At 46.8% G+C, this 17,143-nt stretch overlaps 1 protein-coding gene across 7 annotated transcripts in view; it reads left to right on the top strand.

The window, feature by feature from the left end:
• Nucleotides 1-10,706, top strand: part of PRMT8 (protein arginine methyltransferase 8) — a 194,337-nt gene extending 183,631 nt beyond the window's left edge. For all 7 annotated transcript variants that reach the window (XM_083181635.1, XM_083181634.1, XM_083181636.1 and 4 more), the window contains 2 exons: nucleotides 1,612-1,733; nucleotides 10,019-10,706. In XM_083181635.1, the coding sequence (XP_083037761.1) occupies nucleotides 1,612-1,733; nucleotides 10,019-10,102 (206 nt within the window). In that variant the 3' untranslated portion in view covers nucleotides 10,103-10,706. The remainder of the gene's footprint in view (nucleotides 1-1,611; nucleotides 1,734-10,018) is intronic.
• The last annotated feature ends 6,437 nt before the right edge of the window (nucleotides 10,707-17,143 follow it).

Raw genomic sequence — 17,143 nt, 5'->3', positions numbered from 1 at the left:
TGGGAGCAAATGACAAGAAGCAATTTTTCACAAATCCAGGAAAATGGCCAAAAACATTCAGTGAAATTAATTAAATCAAACAGATGCAACTACATTATTTTGTTTGAGTGGCAGGTTTTGTCCGTTTCCACATTTTCAGACCCAATTACTGAATTTCAAATGACATTTGCTCCCATCCAGTACCATATTTTTATTCCATCCAACCAACTAGTTGGATGACAGTTGGTCTGATGTGTGGCCAGCATTAGTACAGTACATGCGAACTCGCATCCGAGCGAGTGAACCAGAATAACCCCCTTGGTGTATTCCTCAGTTCAACACATTAGATACACCCATTTTTGACAGCCATGTCAAGGACTAAGGGGATAACTCAGATCCAATTGCACGGCCACAAATTTGCACGGTCAACGTTCAGTTAAGTCACCGCTAGATTAAAATCCCGCCTTGTAAATCAATGTGCTGCTGTGCGAATACACATCCCTTCACAGCCGAGCAAATACCAAAACCCATCATAGCAGGCTCACCATGGAATGAGTTTTACACTGGGCACCAATCACCTCGTCCGCCGCGTCGCCGCACTTCGGTCCGCTCGGGGGTGACGTCACCCGAGAGCAACCAGCGGCCGCAGCCTGGTCACAGCAAACAGTGCAGTATAGCCCAAAACAAAGATGGCCGCCGCATACGTGCATATAATATATGCATATATGCCGTGGCCATATTTGTTTTGGGCAATGCCGCTGTTTGTGACCAGGCTGCGGCAGCTTGCATCTAGGATGATGCCAGCCTTGGAGACACCGACGGCGGCCCTGCCAGTGGGGAATCTGGACCGGCCCACCGGGAAATGGCCCGGTTTCCCGGTGGGCCAATCCGCCTCTGGTCACACACCTTCTCCCAAACCGCTCAGGCATGCCTAACATTTTCCCTGACATTCGTTTCCCCTGACACGGTTACCACCCCAAGACATCTACTTCCTGTCATCACCTCGCGAACGGTGTGCGAATAGAAAAAGTAGAAGGATTCGTTCATGCGTACTATGGGTTGTACGAATGCGCAGTGTATTAATAATCTGATGCTGCGCGATTCCACAGCCGTAAAATCAGGTTTGAATCACCCTCCAAGCCCCCCAGTGCCCTAGACAGTGTTCCCCACGCTTTAGGGTTGATGCTATTGAATTGTTAGACTCTATTGGTTGAGTTCATAAAAGATCTGCAGGTTACGGCTACACCTATACTCAGGGCAGCCGAGAGGAATTCCGGGCCCCGGTAAAAATTTTGGGGCGTGGCCTAAGTGTGGGAGGTGTGGGCACCTCCCGCACTTAGGCCACGCCCCCAAATGTTTTAAGGAGGGTGAAAGAAAACTCTAAAAACTGTAATCTCAGCAGCAGCACACATGCACAGCACATGCTGTAGAAGTGTGTGCTGCTGTTGCTACCCGGGAGGGACGGAGGGGGAAGAGAGGGGTCGGACCAGGGCCCCTGCGGGGCCCCCCCAGCAAGCCTGGGCCCGGGTAATTTGTACCCGCTCCCCCCCTCTCTCGGCTGCCCTGCCTATACTAAAACCAGTATCTTTCTCTGTCACAGTAATCTATTGTATTGTGTGCTCTATTTTACAGCCCCAGACGCTCCTTATACGCATTGGAAGCAAACAGTCTTCTATCTTGAGGATTACCTAACTGTCCGGAGAGGGGAAGAACTGTACGGAACTATGTCTATGAAACCAAACGCTAACAACATTGTAAGAGATTTGTCTGTTTGTGATCATGCCGATGTTAGATACGTTCTCATTGTATTTAACAAGTAGCCGCCCTTTTTCTCCCATGTGAATTAAAGCATACTGTACTTTTTGGAAGATTGCAGAGGTCATGTCTGTTGTTGCAGTCATGCCTCAGCTGTATAGTGACACAATGTGTGGCATTATGCAGCAGGGGTGAAGCTGCAGTGATGCTATTCACTGGAAATTGTATCATGGAGCCGCCACCGGTCAGCCCACTTCACAGACAAATGCTTTAAGAGACTGGTTTACTCTCCCATGGGTCTAGGCTGTAACTATAGTTGTGATGTCATGATGTCACGGGCTCAGGGTGACCAACACAGAGCAGCATAGGGCTCAGCTTCACCATTAGAAGCATTGACGGATCCAGAGGTGGGGCTACAGTGCAGCGAACAATTCAAATAGGGGAATCACACCAAAAGCTGCCTGTCATTGCCGGATCCATGGAGGGGCAACAAGTGCCATCGTCCCAGGCCATCACACATTATGGGCTCCCATACTTTACCCCTGAATTGCGCACACTGCTGATACTGAAATCGGAGCATAGAATTTCCCCACCACAGTCGTTGCCAGCGTTGCCCGCTGAGGTGCTATAGAAGTCACTGCCAGCCTCTCGCAGGATTTCACAGTCACCACCACGGTCGCTGGGATTTCTGTGACAACCAGGAGCTGAGAGTGAGGCAGCACCATTCCACTTAGTCTTAAGTCTGGTAGTGTGTGACTTTGAGCTGTGTGGCATCTGACCGCCCTACTGCTACCCCCTGCTGTGCAGGAAGTAGCTGCAGCATTCAGGTGCCTAGAGTCCCAACCTAGTACCTATCTACTAATGTTTTTTTGTTTAAACAAACTTCAGTTATTATTAATATTAATTAATTAGGGTAGGACATTTTGTAAACTGATTTGCATTTTGGTTTTCCAAATAATACTATGGGGGAAATTTACAAAGACCGACTGGGTATGAATGCAAGTATTCATACCCATACGATGTAAAATGCGGCTGGTAAATTAGGGTTCCCCTCCAATAAAGAGGTCCTCCCCTCTAGGAGTCCCCTGGCCTGGACTGTCCCCACCACCTCTGGGCAGTACCATCATGCAGGGCATTAATGGGCCCGCTGGTTCTTGTAGTTCCACAACAGAACCAATACCCAAATAAAACACACATACCGTAATAAAGTATAACTTTTAATACATACCACACACATACATACACACATACATACTAACCTATAGGGTCCCCCGTAGACCTGTCCTATTCTCCATGTAGAATCCATAGGGTACCTGTGAAAATAACTCATACTCACAAATCCCTCCGGGGTAGATCGCATCCTCTTCGGTCCATGTAGCAAATCCATGGGTTAAAAAATAATAAACCGAACACCCGAATGCCGATCACCCGAATCCAAACAGACACTGAGGGGCTGCTTGTTTACACAAGCAACCCCTCCCTGAGACTGAGGGAATTCCCTGTGATGTCAGTCATAGGGTATTCCCTCAGCCAATCAGGAGTGGGCTCCCTGGAAGCTCCCCACCTGATTGGCGGCTACATGGCTCCATAGACACGCATGTTATGAATTTTTAAGATGGGCGTCTACGGGCGGTTCTATGTGTCAGTTCCTGTTTAGTTCTAGGCTGTAATATGTAGTTTAACAACAGCACGATAGCTATAATTTCTCAGTTACTTTATGTGGCTGGCAAAAACAAACAAAATCAATTATTGGACATATGTTAATTATAAGTTTTGTGATAAGAAGTGATCACTTTGGGGCATATTTATTATTTTATGTAGTGTGTCCCTTGTTAATAAACATGACTCATTGCGGGTCCAGCTAGCGTCGCGTCATGACATCACATGGACCCGCTTGTCCTCAGAGAACCGCCAGAGCTGCACCAGCCCCAGTAGCCCATTGGCGGCCAGTAGACCATCAGAGGGGCCGCTGGACGGCAGCAGAGAAAAGTAGGCGGCGGACAGTGGCGTAGCTATAATGCCGCAGCCCCCCCAGTGGCTTGGAGGAGACAGCTCCACGGGGTCAGAAGCGTCATTATTTGCTGCCCAAAAAGCTGATATTATTAGTCAGGGACGCGGAGGAAGCGCTCGGATCTCTCACTCCTCCCCCTGATTATACCCCTACAACTCTGGCCGCTGACTCTGAAGGAGGGAGGGTGCAGCAGTGCAGAACACACAGCCCGCCCGCTCGCCTCTCCAGCTTCCCATTATGGTACCCTCATTCTCCTTGGTGTGAGAACAAAGTAACCATGTCTCTGGATGCAGTATGAATGGCACATTGTGCCCATCACCATTAATTGAATCGCCCCTTGTATGTGAGAGAAACCTGGGCATTATGGTGTTTGGCATAATGTGTACTGGGCATTGCGCTGTGTTGTGTAATGTGTAAGTGGGATTACGGCATGTGGCATATAGTGTAAGTGGCATTATGGCGTGTGACATATAGTGTAAGAGGCATTATGGGGGGGGGAGGGGGCGCCCAAAACTATTTTGGCTTGGGGGAGAAAAATTTATAGTTACGCCACTGGCGGCGAAAACCCTCTTTTGCAGTAACAACCATCCTCGGGCTGGGGGCCCCGGCTGCATCTTCCCTACCCCCTCTGGTGCCATCTGACATTGCTGATTGCAGGGGGGGGGGGGGGCACGCAATGGAGGGGATGCCGGCATGATGGGACTGTGCAATACATAATTAGGGGGAGGGGGGATCTGATAATGCCAGTGCAATTAGGGGCTTTAGGGGGATCTATAAATGCCAGAAAATATAGTGCTATGGATTATTGAGGGAGGGGTCCCCAAACTGATATAATGCTCAGGACCCCATGACGTCTAAATTCGGCTCTGGTTGCCATAACTGCTGTTTGCTCAGACTGCTGCCCTCAGCAGCTCAGTCCTTCAGTGCAAATGATGACACTTGGGCTGTTATTCTGGTTCACTCGCAAAGGCAAATTCCTTCTCAAATGGACAAAACCATGTGCACTGCAGGTGGGGCAGATGTAAATTGTGCAGAGAGAGTAGTAGTAGTACGTTTATTTATAAGGCGCCGCAAAGTGTCCGCAGCGCCGTACATAGCAAACAAAAAACAAATGACAAGGTAACGTACAGGGTGTGTTGAAAAATACAGTATAAATAGGGGTATAGCTGGTAGAAATAAAATCAGCATCAGTTCAGAAGTAGGTGTCAAAATTTCGAGGAGACTGACAGGAGAACAGGACAGGAGGACAGGTGAGGTAAAGAGGTAGGGTGAGTAAGTGGGGAAGGAGGGCCCTATTCATAAAAGTTAACATACTAAAAATAGGTGGGTGGATGAACGAAAAACAACAGGATAAGTAGGAACGGAGGCAGGATAGGAGGATCAAAAGAGGTTATGAGGAGGGATAGGCTAGTCGAAAAAAGTGTGTTTTGAGGGAGCGCTTGAAGGAGGTAAGGGAATCAGAAACCCTGATGGGTGGCGGGAGGTTGTTCCAGTGCAGGGGGGCAGCGCGAGAGAAGTCTTGGACACGGGAGTGGGAGGAGGTGATTAGGGGAGAGGTCAGTCGGCGGTCAGCGATGGAGCGAAGAGGATGGGAGGATGTGTGGATAGAGATCAGTGAAGAGAGGTAAGGAGCGGCGGAGGAGGAGAGAGCCTTGTAGGTGGTGGTGAGGAGTTTAAAGAGAACTCGGAAAGGAATGGGGAGCCAGTGAAGAGATAGACAGAGGGGGGAGGCGGAGGTAGAGCGGCGGGAGAGGAAGATGAGCCTAGCAGCAGCGTTAAGAATGGATTGGAGAGGTGCGAGGCGGGTGAGAGGTAGCCCAGAGAGAAGGATGTTGCAGTAGTCAAGGCGGGAGATGACAAGAGAGTGAATGAGAATTTTGGTCGCGTCAGTGGAGAGGAATGGTCTGATGCGTGAGATGTTGCGTAGGTGAAAGCGGCAAGACTGTGAGAGAGCACGGATGTGGGGGGTGAAAGAGAGGGAGGAGTCAATGATGACACAGAGGCAGCGCGTTTGGTCGGTGGAGGTGATCTCGGTTTCACCAATGCTGATATAGATAGTGGGAGAAGAGGGGATGTTCGGGGATGGAAGATTAGAAGTTCAGTTTTAGCCATGTTTAGTTTCAGGAAGCGTTGGGTCATCCAGGCTGAGATGGGCGTGAGGCATTCGGAGACCTTGGACAGAGTTAAGGCCCCCTTACATTATGCGATTTGGGCACGATTTTGCCCGATTCGAATGAATCGGGCCGTGAAATCGTCCCAAATCGCATATGGAGACATCCCCTCCGACCTGATGCGCGGCCCCGTGCGCATCGGATCGGAGTCGGGAGGTCGGACGGGCTGCACATAAGATTTGCTAAATCTTATGTGCTGCCCGGAGCCGTGCTCCCCTGCAACGGGGGACCTACCAGAGCCGGGCAGAGGGATCAGGCGCAGTGAGCCGGGCAAGAAGCCGCTGCCATCAGCGGGAGCAGGGGGGGGGCGGCGCAGAGTACCAGGGAGCCGGGCAGGAGAAGACGCAGCAGCAGCAGCACGAGTGGCTAGAGAAGCAGCAGAGCACTTCCCCCCAAAAAAGCCCGTACAAACACATAGGAATCGCTGATTGGCTGAGAGAGGTCTCAGCCAATGAATGGCTTCCTATGCGTTTGTATGGGCTTTTTTTTTTTTTGGAAGTGCTCTGCTGCTCGCGCCACTCGCGCTGCTGCTGCATCATCTTCTCCTGCCCGGCTCCCTGATACTCTGCGCCGCGCCCCCCCCTGCTCCCTGCTCAGCGGCTTCTTGCCCAACTCCCCGCTCACCCCCCCCCCCCCGCTCTCTGGTCGCGGGCATTTCCCCGCTGCTGTCCCCTGCTCCCATTGTCCCTGCAGCTCCTCGGGAGTTGCATGTGATAAATCTTGAAGTGCCATCGCATGTGATCCCTCCCAGGGAGCTGCTGGGACAATCGGGTCCGTCTTGTCCTTATGACAATTCGGACAAATGTAAGGGGGCCTTTAGATTTGGGTGAGTTATTTTGTTTATGTGCAGAGAAAATACTGGCTGCTTTATTTTCAAACTGCAATATAGATCTCACTTTGAAGTAAAACCCTACCCAAATCTAATTATCTCTGCACAAGTTACATCTGCCCCACCTGCAGTGCACATGGTTTTGTCCATTTGAGAAGGAATTTGCCTTTGAGAGTGAACCAGAATAAGGGCCTTTACCTGTACAAATCTGCATTATCTCAGTGTATTGCACCTGATCCGCATGCAGGATACAAAGAGAGCGAATTCTGGCTTCTGGCACGACTGCTCGCCTATTGCGCTGCCTCTACAAATGCTAATACACCTCATTTGTCATGCTCATCTCCAACAAGAAGGGAAGATGTTATTTTTAAAACATCTGCCTTTCCTCACTCTCAGCTGAAAACGATTTTCCTGGAGCCAGGATTAAGTCGGTGTAATAATAGCAATTTATATCATGCAAAATGAAGACTTTGACAACGGAAGTACAGTTTACACTTTGATCTACATAAAGGCTTTAAAACATCCCTCGGAGCTCTATCTGTAATGTGACATCCTCCCCCATATTGTCCCACGTGGCATGCTGAGAGCTGTGTGTGTGTGTGCCTATCAGCATTACTGCATAAAAATATTGGTCATTTTAATTTGCACTATAACGATTTTATATAAATGCAATATGATATTGGTTTGGGTGTTGCAGCTCTGTGGAGTTGGTGGAAGTATGCCTTAGTTGTCTACCAGTTCACTGATGGGGCAGGGCGGATCATCAGGGGTGGGGCGTGAAGGCGTGATCAGGGCCACGCCCCCACAGTGCTATTTCGGTATTTCAGGCATTGCACGGTGGGAGGTGGGACCACAATGATGTCATTTGCGTAATTTGCTCCCATGTGGGCTCACAGGAGACTGTCCACATTCCGGGTGGCTTGCCCCCCCTTTCCCGGAGGGGTGGACCCGATTTCTGGGACCTTCCCAGCCATTCCGGGGGGTAGGCAGTCCTGCATTAGGTAGTAATAAAATGACTACGTAGCAGGCAGCGCCGCAGCGGCGGCATGCGGCACACAGCCTCCCTTTCTAGGCAAGAACACCCCCCCCCCCCCCGCTCATCGATGTTACACCCCTGCTGGAGGCGCTTGCCAGCAGGCTGGGCAGCGACAGCGCCATCCCACAGTGGGAGGCTGTGTGGAGGCTTTTTTAGACACCCGAATTCTGGGACAATCCTGGAATCCGGGAGAGTGGAAAAGCCTCCTTGAGGGTTGCACCAAATCTGGGAGAATCCTGGAAATCCGGGAAAGGTGGCAACCATTTCTGTAATAAGAACTGGGGCACTTTAATGTGGGACTATATAAAATGAAGGCAATAAAGTTTGCATAATTTGAACTGGGGACACTCTAATATAGCACAGTATGGAAAGGAGGCGCTGTTATGTGGTACTGTATAATAGGAACTGGGGACAATGTATGTCATAATGTGTACTGGCAGCCCTACAATGTGACACCAGGTACACTGGCCACTGGGCAACAATGATGGGTATAATTTTAAATAGGGCACTAACGGGGCATAAAATGAATATTAATAACTGCTGCAGAGAAGCACTGGGACGGGCAGGGTTGAACTGGCCAGCAGGGGAAACTCCCAGTTGGCCCATCTGCCTCGGGGCCCCACCTCCTCTTTTAGGGATCATTTTAAGAGATAATTTTTGCACTTGAAATATACATTACACATGTTACCTTATACTGCACAGGACTAGTGTGTATTTTAGTCCGTTGCATTGATGTAAGTAATCTGGTGCATTGGCAAACATGCAATAGAAGTATTTACTATGGTTTATTTACTCTTTAATGGCTGGCCACACCCCTAATCAGGGGCCCTTACAGCTGCATTCCCTGGTGGGCCCTTCATGCCCCAGTCCGACATTGGACAGGGGCCCCTTTGGTATGTTGCTATGGGGCCTGCAAAGTTCTGGTTAGACCCCTTTAATAAAAGAGGAGAGTTATCCAAACTTCTACAAAGGACAAGTGGAGGTGTATCCTATAATTTAACAACCAATCAGACTGTAGCTATCATTTTATAAAATGTTCCAGATGAATGTTAGAAATAATGTGATTTGTTGCTATGGGCAACACCTCCATATTTCATCTTTATTAAGTTTGATAAATCTCCCCTACAGTCCAGCGTTCTTTAGTTGACTGGTCTAATTTTAGTTCTGCCAGGGGCACTGAGAGATGGGGGAGGGGATACAAAATATCCAGGCCAACGCTCATTTGTGTTGCAACTGCTAACGGACACATTGTCCCCCCATCCCACAGCCCGGTGCTCAGAAGCCCCTTCCCTGAATGTGACCATGTCTCCCTTAGTAACAGGGCCTGGCGGTCTGGTAATAATGACTTCTAGCAATGAGTGTGCAGAAACACTAACCCACCTCCTACTTTCTAAACCCTAACTCTAACCCTACTGCCTAATCCTAACCCTTCCCTACTGCCTAACCCTACTGCCTAACCCTACTGCCTAATCATATCCCCCCTCACTGTCTAACCCTAACCCTACTGCCTAACCCTACTGCCTAATCATATCCCCCCTCACTGTCTAACCCTAACCCTACTGCCTAATCATATTCCCCCCTCACTGTATAACCCTACTGCCTGATCCTAACCCTCCCCCTACAGCCTAACCCTACTTCCTAATCATATCCCCCCCTCACTGTCTAACCCTACTGCCTAATCCTACCCCCCCCCCCCACTGTCTAACCCTACTGCCTAATCCAACCCCCCCTTACTGTCTAACCCTAACTCTACTGCCTAATCCTAACCATCCCCCTACTGCTTAACCCTAACCCTACTGCCTAATCCTACCCCCCCTCACTGTCTAACGCTAACCATAATGCCTAAACCTTCCCCTTAGTACCTAACTCTACCGACTATTCCTAACTCTCTCCCTACTGCCTAATCCTACCCACCCATTACTGCCTAACCCTACTGCCTAAACCTCACCCCTACTGCCTAACGCTAACCTCCTTTCCCCAAGTCTAACCATAACTATCCATTGACAGTCGATGAAGAATGTCAGCATTGGACATGTCAATTTGGCCCTTGACATTAGTCAAATGTAGTTGGTAATTAATTCTCTACAATTCATATGAAGTTTTTTGTTTTAGTATAAGCTTGCTGGCCGTCCCAATCTCAATACAAATGGTTTCCGAATGTATCATGAACAATATGGTACCAAACTGGTTAAATGATTGCCACTAGACTGTACTAATATGTTTGCTTTTCATTTCAGCGTGATCTGGATTTCACCGTAGAATTGGATTTCAAAGGCCAGCTTTGTGAAGCCTCAATATCTCATGATTACAAAATGCGCTAGGACTATACCAAGAGCCAATCTCATTAACCCTCAACCTGCTATACTTGAAGCCACCAGTATTTATGGGGCTATAAATCAATCACTGGAAAGCCAGTCCAGATTGATGATGATTTACTGCGCTGGTTACAGGAAGAGATGAGATGAATAAAAAAAAAAAAAAAAACCCCGAATACGATGAATTATTGATGTCTGTTGGAAGTAACTAATGACTGCAATGAGCAAAATTTCAGTGTTTACTGGTTAATTGTTAGCCTAGATGACAATGGTATTACAGTACTGTAGCTGTAGGTTATTAAAGTCAGTGATCTGGTAAAGGAATGTTTGATATGAACATTGATTCTTGCTATGGCAATAAAGTGGTATATACTACTGTATAAAACCTCTGAGCTCTCTGTTAAAGGTAAAATGAATGGATTTCTCAGTGTACGGTACATTGCAGCTTGTCTTGTGGTAGTTATTTATCTTGTAGTTGCATGATTAGTGTGCAGACAGCGCCCCCCAGCGCAGCTTGCAGAAACTGCTGACGTTTTTCATTTATCCTAACATGTCAAAATTCTTAAAAAAAAAAAAGATTGTAACAATAAAATTATTTTAAAAAACAATACCCAAATCAAGTCTTCCATAATAATATTTCATACAGTATGCTGTAAAAGTCGTGACTTCTGATCTCAGGGGTTTCAGATAAGGACACAGTTAACATTGTTAATGCCGCAGATCATCTTCTGTGATCTGCTGCTGGGTCTGAAGATGCATAACCAGGTTACTCCTGGTTAAATCATGCAGCCGGGGACAGCGATGCAATCAGTGGCATATTTATAATAGGTGCAATGTGCGCAGTGCTGAGTCCCGGGAGGGCCCCACACTGTGCTTATTTTTTTAATACTTACCCCCTTAAATCCTGTGGTGAAGGCAGCAACGCTGATGGAATCCCTGGAAAAATGGCCATGGCACCATTTTTTTCTGGATTCTGCATGCACAGTACATCTAAGCCTCTAGTGCTCACTACTGTTCTGTGCACTAGTGTGGCATTGCGGTGGTGGCGGGGAGAGACAGGAGGGGGCCTGAACGGAAGAGGCTGCACAATACAACACAATAAACAGACTCCCTGTTTAAGTGCACCTTTTACCCCTTGAGTGGTGGGTTTTTCTTGGGCGGAAAAAAACCTACCAGGGCAGGTTTGTCCTGCTCCAGAAAAACTCACCACAGAAGGGTCAGCCACTGGCTTCTGCAGCAGCCTCTGCTCCCCTGGGGCTGCTGCTGGCTTTGGCTGTTTACGGCCGCTTTGAGAAGTTTGGGAGCGCTTGGGTGTTAGGCGCTCAGTCATCTGTTCGGGCATTCCTCTCTTTGGACGCCCGAACACATGAACGGCTGAGCATGACCGAACCGCCCCGAGCTGCCCTGATCCTCCCCAAGCGGCCACGATCCTCCTGTCAGCAACTGGGAGGAATGGCAATGGGGGGGGGGGGGATCAGCAACAGGGGGTATGGTGGTGCGCCAGTGGTTCACCGCTGAAGACACCACTGGCGCATCCTTTCTTTACAGTGGCATGCCACTCGGGAGAGCCCACTCCTGCAGTGCAGCTCAGCCCGAGAAATTTCTGGGCATACCACCAAAGGGGTTAAAGACCAATAAGGTCCATTAAATTTAGAACATTTTCACTTTACAAAACTTTTGAGAATTGCATAAGCATAAACTTTCGACCGTCTGTCTGACAGGCCTTTAAACTAGTATACATTAATAATAATTGGACCTAATTCTTATTTGGCATAAAGAAAAACCATGTTGCACTGCAGTGCAAATGTAACGGGTGCAAAAAAATTTAGGGGGAAATTGACCAGGATGAAAGTTTTATTTCACATGTGATGTTGCTATGAGCAACCAATCAGAATCTACTATCTGAAATAGAACTGCCATCTTAGTAAATTCCCCCATAAATGGGGGAAAGGTGCGATTCCCGCACGCGATTTGAACTTTTAGTTTAAATCGCATCGTATCTTGTTCAAATCGCAGTGTTTATTTTGCTTTGCGATGTGGTGATATGTGGTGATATGCACTCCTGTGTAGTCCATATTGCAATGCAAAATAGTATGTGCAGACAGATATTTTTGTACTACATTGCAGGTACTTGTTTCCTAGCACGGCCACAATCGCGGGCATCGTGTATCTTTAAGTTAAGGTACACGATGCCCGTGATGGACCCGATTTCCTTTGAAATCCGGTCCATTTTGCCGGCAAAGGGAAAATTGCGGGCATCGCGTCGGTCGCGACCATTAACATTGGCCCCGACGCGACCAACGCGATGCCCGCGATTTTGCCATAGGCTTCAATGTTAAAATATTTTTTAACATTGAAATCGGGAGCATCGCGTCGGTCTTGTGCCATTATAATGGCACAAGATGAGATGGACTTGATTAAGTCCATCTTACATAGGAAACAATGTGAAATGGGCCAATATGACCCATTTCACATTATATATGTCCCCGTCGTCACCCCACAATTGACGTGAACCCGAAGCGTGGCGAGCGCAGCGAGCCCGCGAGGGGCGGCGGTGCGCGTCCTCTGACCTTTTCATTCCCCTACTATCCACGTCGGCGTGGAGTTGAGAATATAAAGTGTGGCGAGCGCAGCAACCACCGAGCCCGAAGCGTGGCGAGCGGACGCGTATACCTGTGAAGTTATACGCGTCCCCTCGCGGGGCTCGCTACGCTTCGGGCTTGGTGGCTCGCTGCGCTCGCCACACTTTATGTTCTCAACTCCACGCCGACGTGGATAGTAGGGGAATGAAAAGGTCTGAGGACGCGCACCACCGCCGCTCGCCACGCTTCGGGTTGGCGTCAATCGTGGGGTGGGGTTTACGGTGTAAAATTGGGGGTCTAGGGAATATTTTACATTGAATCCACAATCACATTTGATTCAATTAAAAAATCGGGTCGGTCGCATCGCATGCGACCAAATCGCATGCGATGCGACCGACGCGATTTTTCCGACACGACCACCCCGATGGAAACAATTACCACATTGCATCATGTAAAGTTCAAATTGTATAGCACAAATCATACCTAACACACCTCTCGCCGTGTGTGGGCAGCCACCATTAGTTGGATGTCTAAACTAAAAAAAACTAAAGTGTAAAAATAAAGCAGTCTGCCATTATTGTGCTACATACTAAAGCAGCATTTTAAACTTTACTTCCAAATAAGAATTAGGCCTATTGTGAACACAACTACAAACTGCGCATTTATATGAAAAACTCCCAACACTGTTCACCCTTATGAGATTTTGGCAGGAAATTTTGACTAGATAGTCGAAAATCTCCTAGAAGGTTAGCCATAATCTCCCAGTTTATATCTTGCTTAGATACTGATGCTAATCATGGGCAAAATTTTTGGCAGGCAAATTTTTTGGGGGGTCGAATCACCTGATTTTAAGCCAAAATTCAGCATTGTCGAAAACCGTGCAAATTCACATGGTTTTGGCAAATTAGTGGCTGTTTTCGCCCGTTTTTGTGGCCGTTTTCGGCCATGCCATTTAGCCCCACCAAAAAACGAAAAGGCATGGGTGAAAATGTAATTTAAAAAAAAAAGGGCGAAAATGCCCATGATTGAATCTTAAAAAGGCAAATCTCTGACATTTTTTTTCCTGGTAAAATTTCACCCGGGATGAAATACCCCCCTCAGTCTAGCATGGATTGACTGTGCAGGCAAGGCAATTGTGACTAGATCATAGACTATCATTAGACAAAAGTGCTTGTCAAAATTGGCCATTAGCCAATATCTCACCGTGTGTATGGGGCTTTATTGTGGTAATAACATTGGAAGGTCACTTTTACAGATTTCACAATACCCAAATATTAAAACTGAGCATCATTTATTTTAAAATTGAGCAGCAACTAATACAATTTAGTTATAACTAAAATTCAATAATTACATTTGTAGTGGCATAATTGTGTTTCATAACATGTTTACTTTTTAATAATACTCTCCTATTTATTGCAATTTCTTAGAAATACATTTTTGTCTATCAAAAATACAACACCTACAAAATTCTATTACATACATTCTCTAATGTAATGGTGAATATTCCATTTGGTACTTGTGAGTTATCTGGGCGTCCGATTTTGGATCCGATATCGTATGCGATATCGTATGCGATATCGCATGCAAATCGCATGCAAATCGTAAGTACAAAATCGGGAGCCTCACAAGTACCGATTTGCTATTCATTTCATTACCCCACTATCCCCAAAGTGTGTCTATCAACGTGAACCCGAAGCGTGGCGAGCGCAGCGAGCCCGCGAGGGGCGGCGGTACGCGTCCTCCGACCTTTTCATGCCCTACTATCCACTAGGGCGTGGAGTGAGAATAGAATAGTGTGGCGAGCGCAGCGAGCCACCGAGCCCGAAGCGTGGCGAGCGCAGCGAGCCCCGCGAGGGGACGCGGACACCTTCACAGGTATCCGCGTGCCCTTGCGGGCTTCACAGGTGTCCGCGTCCCCTCGCGGGGCTCGCTGCGCTCGCCACGCTTCGGGCTCGGTGGCTCGCTGCGCTCGCCACACTATTCTATTCTCACTCCACGCCCTAGTGGATAGTAGGGCATGAAAAGGTCGGAGGACGCGTACCGCCGCCCCTCGCGGGCTCGCTGCGCTCGCCACGCTTCGGGTTCACGTTGATAGACACACTTTGGGGATAGTGGGGTAATGAAATGAATAGCAAATCTGATGCAAATCGCATGCTCAATCGCATGTAAATCGCATGTAAATCGCAAATCGGATCCGATATCGTATGCAAATCGTAAGTACAAAATCGGACGCCCGGATAACTCACAAGTACCTTCCATTTCACAGAGGCATTTACATTTGTGTTTCCAAATGAAAATGAAAATCACAATACATTCTATATTATCCATATTTTATTGCAACGCTTTTTTGACAATTCAATAGCCAGAGCAGCTACTGTACTTTTAAATATAGTTCTGTGCTATACTGTACACACTTCTCCTACATGGCTTCCAGGAGATCTGGAGACAAGGCAGGAGGAAAGGACATGGCGTTTAAAAAATAGTTGTCAGTGAAAAGAGGGAGTGATGACTGCATTAACCAGACCTGCCAACTGATACAGGGGGATGCGGTCATTTGGTCTACTGCATTATGGTCGACAGTCATTAGGTCGAATCCATTAGGTCGACATGCTAAAAGGTCGACATGACTCTAGGTCGACATGGAAAAAGGTCGACATGATTCTAGTTCGAAAGGTCATTAGTTCGACAGGTCATTAGTTCGACAAGGTCATTAGTTCGACATTGTCTATGTCGACATTCACAAGGTCGACATGGAGTTTTTCACTGTTTTTTGAGCCAACATGTGCCGACAGGCGGTATTTCATGCCCTACCATCCACTAGGGCGTGGTGGGAGAATAAAATAGTGTGCCGAGCGTAGCGAGGCACCGTGCCCGACGCATAGCGAGCGCAGCGAGCGATGCGAGGGGATGCAGTGCACTTTAAACTGTGTCCATGTCGACATTCAGGTAAAAAAACAGTGAAAAACCCCATGTCGACCTTGTGAATGTCGACATAGACAATGTCGAACTAATGACCTTGTCGAACTAATGACCTGTCGAACTAATGACCTTTTGACCTAGAATCATGTCGACCTTTTCCCATGTCGACCTAGAGTCATGTCGACCTTTTAGCATGTCGACCTAATGGATTCGACCTTATGACTTTCAACCATAATGCAATAGACCAAATGATCCCAACCCGATACAGGATGTAAGGGACGTTTGGGCATGATCAGAATACAAATGTTTTTTTGTTGATTTTATTTACATTTTCCTTTCAATAAAATTTCATTTAAATGTACATTTTTATTTAGATTGTTAGGAACTCCCCACTATGCCACTATACCACTATAATTTAGGTGCAAATAAACAAAGGAGATATCCACTTTCAGCTTACTCTTAAGTTAATACAGTACATTTTGAGTATCTCTTATCCGGACATTTATTATCCAAATTATTTTAAAAACCATAGTTTTTAGTACTGGGGACATGATATGTAGCTGGCACTACTGAGGACATGATATGTAGCTGGCACTACTGGGGACATGATATGTAGCTGGCACTACTGGGGACATGATATATAGCTGGCACTACTGGGCGACATCTGTAACTAGCACTACTGGAGACATGATATGTAGTTGGCACTACTGGAGACATGATATGTAACTGGCACTACTGGGGACATGATATGTAACTGGCACTACTGGAGACATGATATGTAGTTGGCACTACTGGGGACATGATATGTAACTGGCACTACTGGAGACATGATATGTAGTTGCCACTACTGGGGACATGATATGTAGTTGGCACTACTGGAAACGTGATATGTAACTTGCACTGAATACTTAGCAAGAAAATGATTGGTTGGTATTCCAATGCAGTGCCTGAGATAGTACACAAAGGGGACAATTCAGCAAATATACGCAGCCGAGTGAGTGGGTCTGAATTGGGCCCAAACTTTGTTTCATGTTTTAAAACCTTGTTGCCTGCACAAATAAAATATATTTGTCTGTATTTCATGTGTTCAAAGTGTTTATACATGGGTTCCGTCCTCAAGATACCTCATTGAAATAAAAAAATATTCTGAAATACGGAATAATCTGTTATCCAAAATGCACAGGTTTGAGAACTTGTCTAAGGGCCTCAGTATAAACCTATTTCTTGTACATTTTAGTAGTTTAAAAGTCATTACTAAAGAAAAAAAACTTCTGCTAACTCTGCAATCAAACAAATATATTTTTAAAACAAATCACCGTAATTAAATAGTTTTTCATATTAAAACAATAGTTCCAATTTTCACCTAGTTATAAAATAACTATGGTATAAATTCATTATCAGAATGTAAAAACGCACATTAATAAATCATCCACTGACTTAAATACAGTATGTAAATAGCTTGAACCAATTTAGCAATTGTCATCAGGTAGTATTATACTACATAGGTTTGGAGCTTTATCAACTCATAACAGTGTTGTATCAAATG

Source organism: Crinia signifera, chromosome 4, assembly GCF_055691185.1.
Source record: "Crinia signifera chromosome 4, ASM5569118v1, whole genome shotgun sequence".
Taxonomy (NCBI): domain Eukaryota; kingdom Metazoa; phylum Chordata; class Amphibia; order Anura; family Myobatrachidae; genus Crinia; species Crinia signifera.
This window is presented reverse-complemented; position numbering and strand designations above follow the sequence as displayed.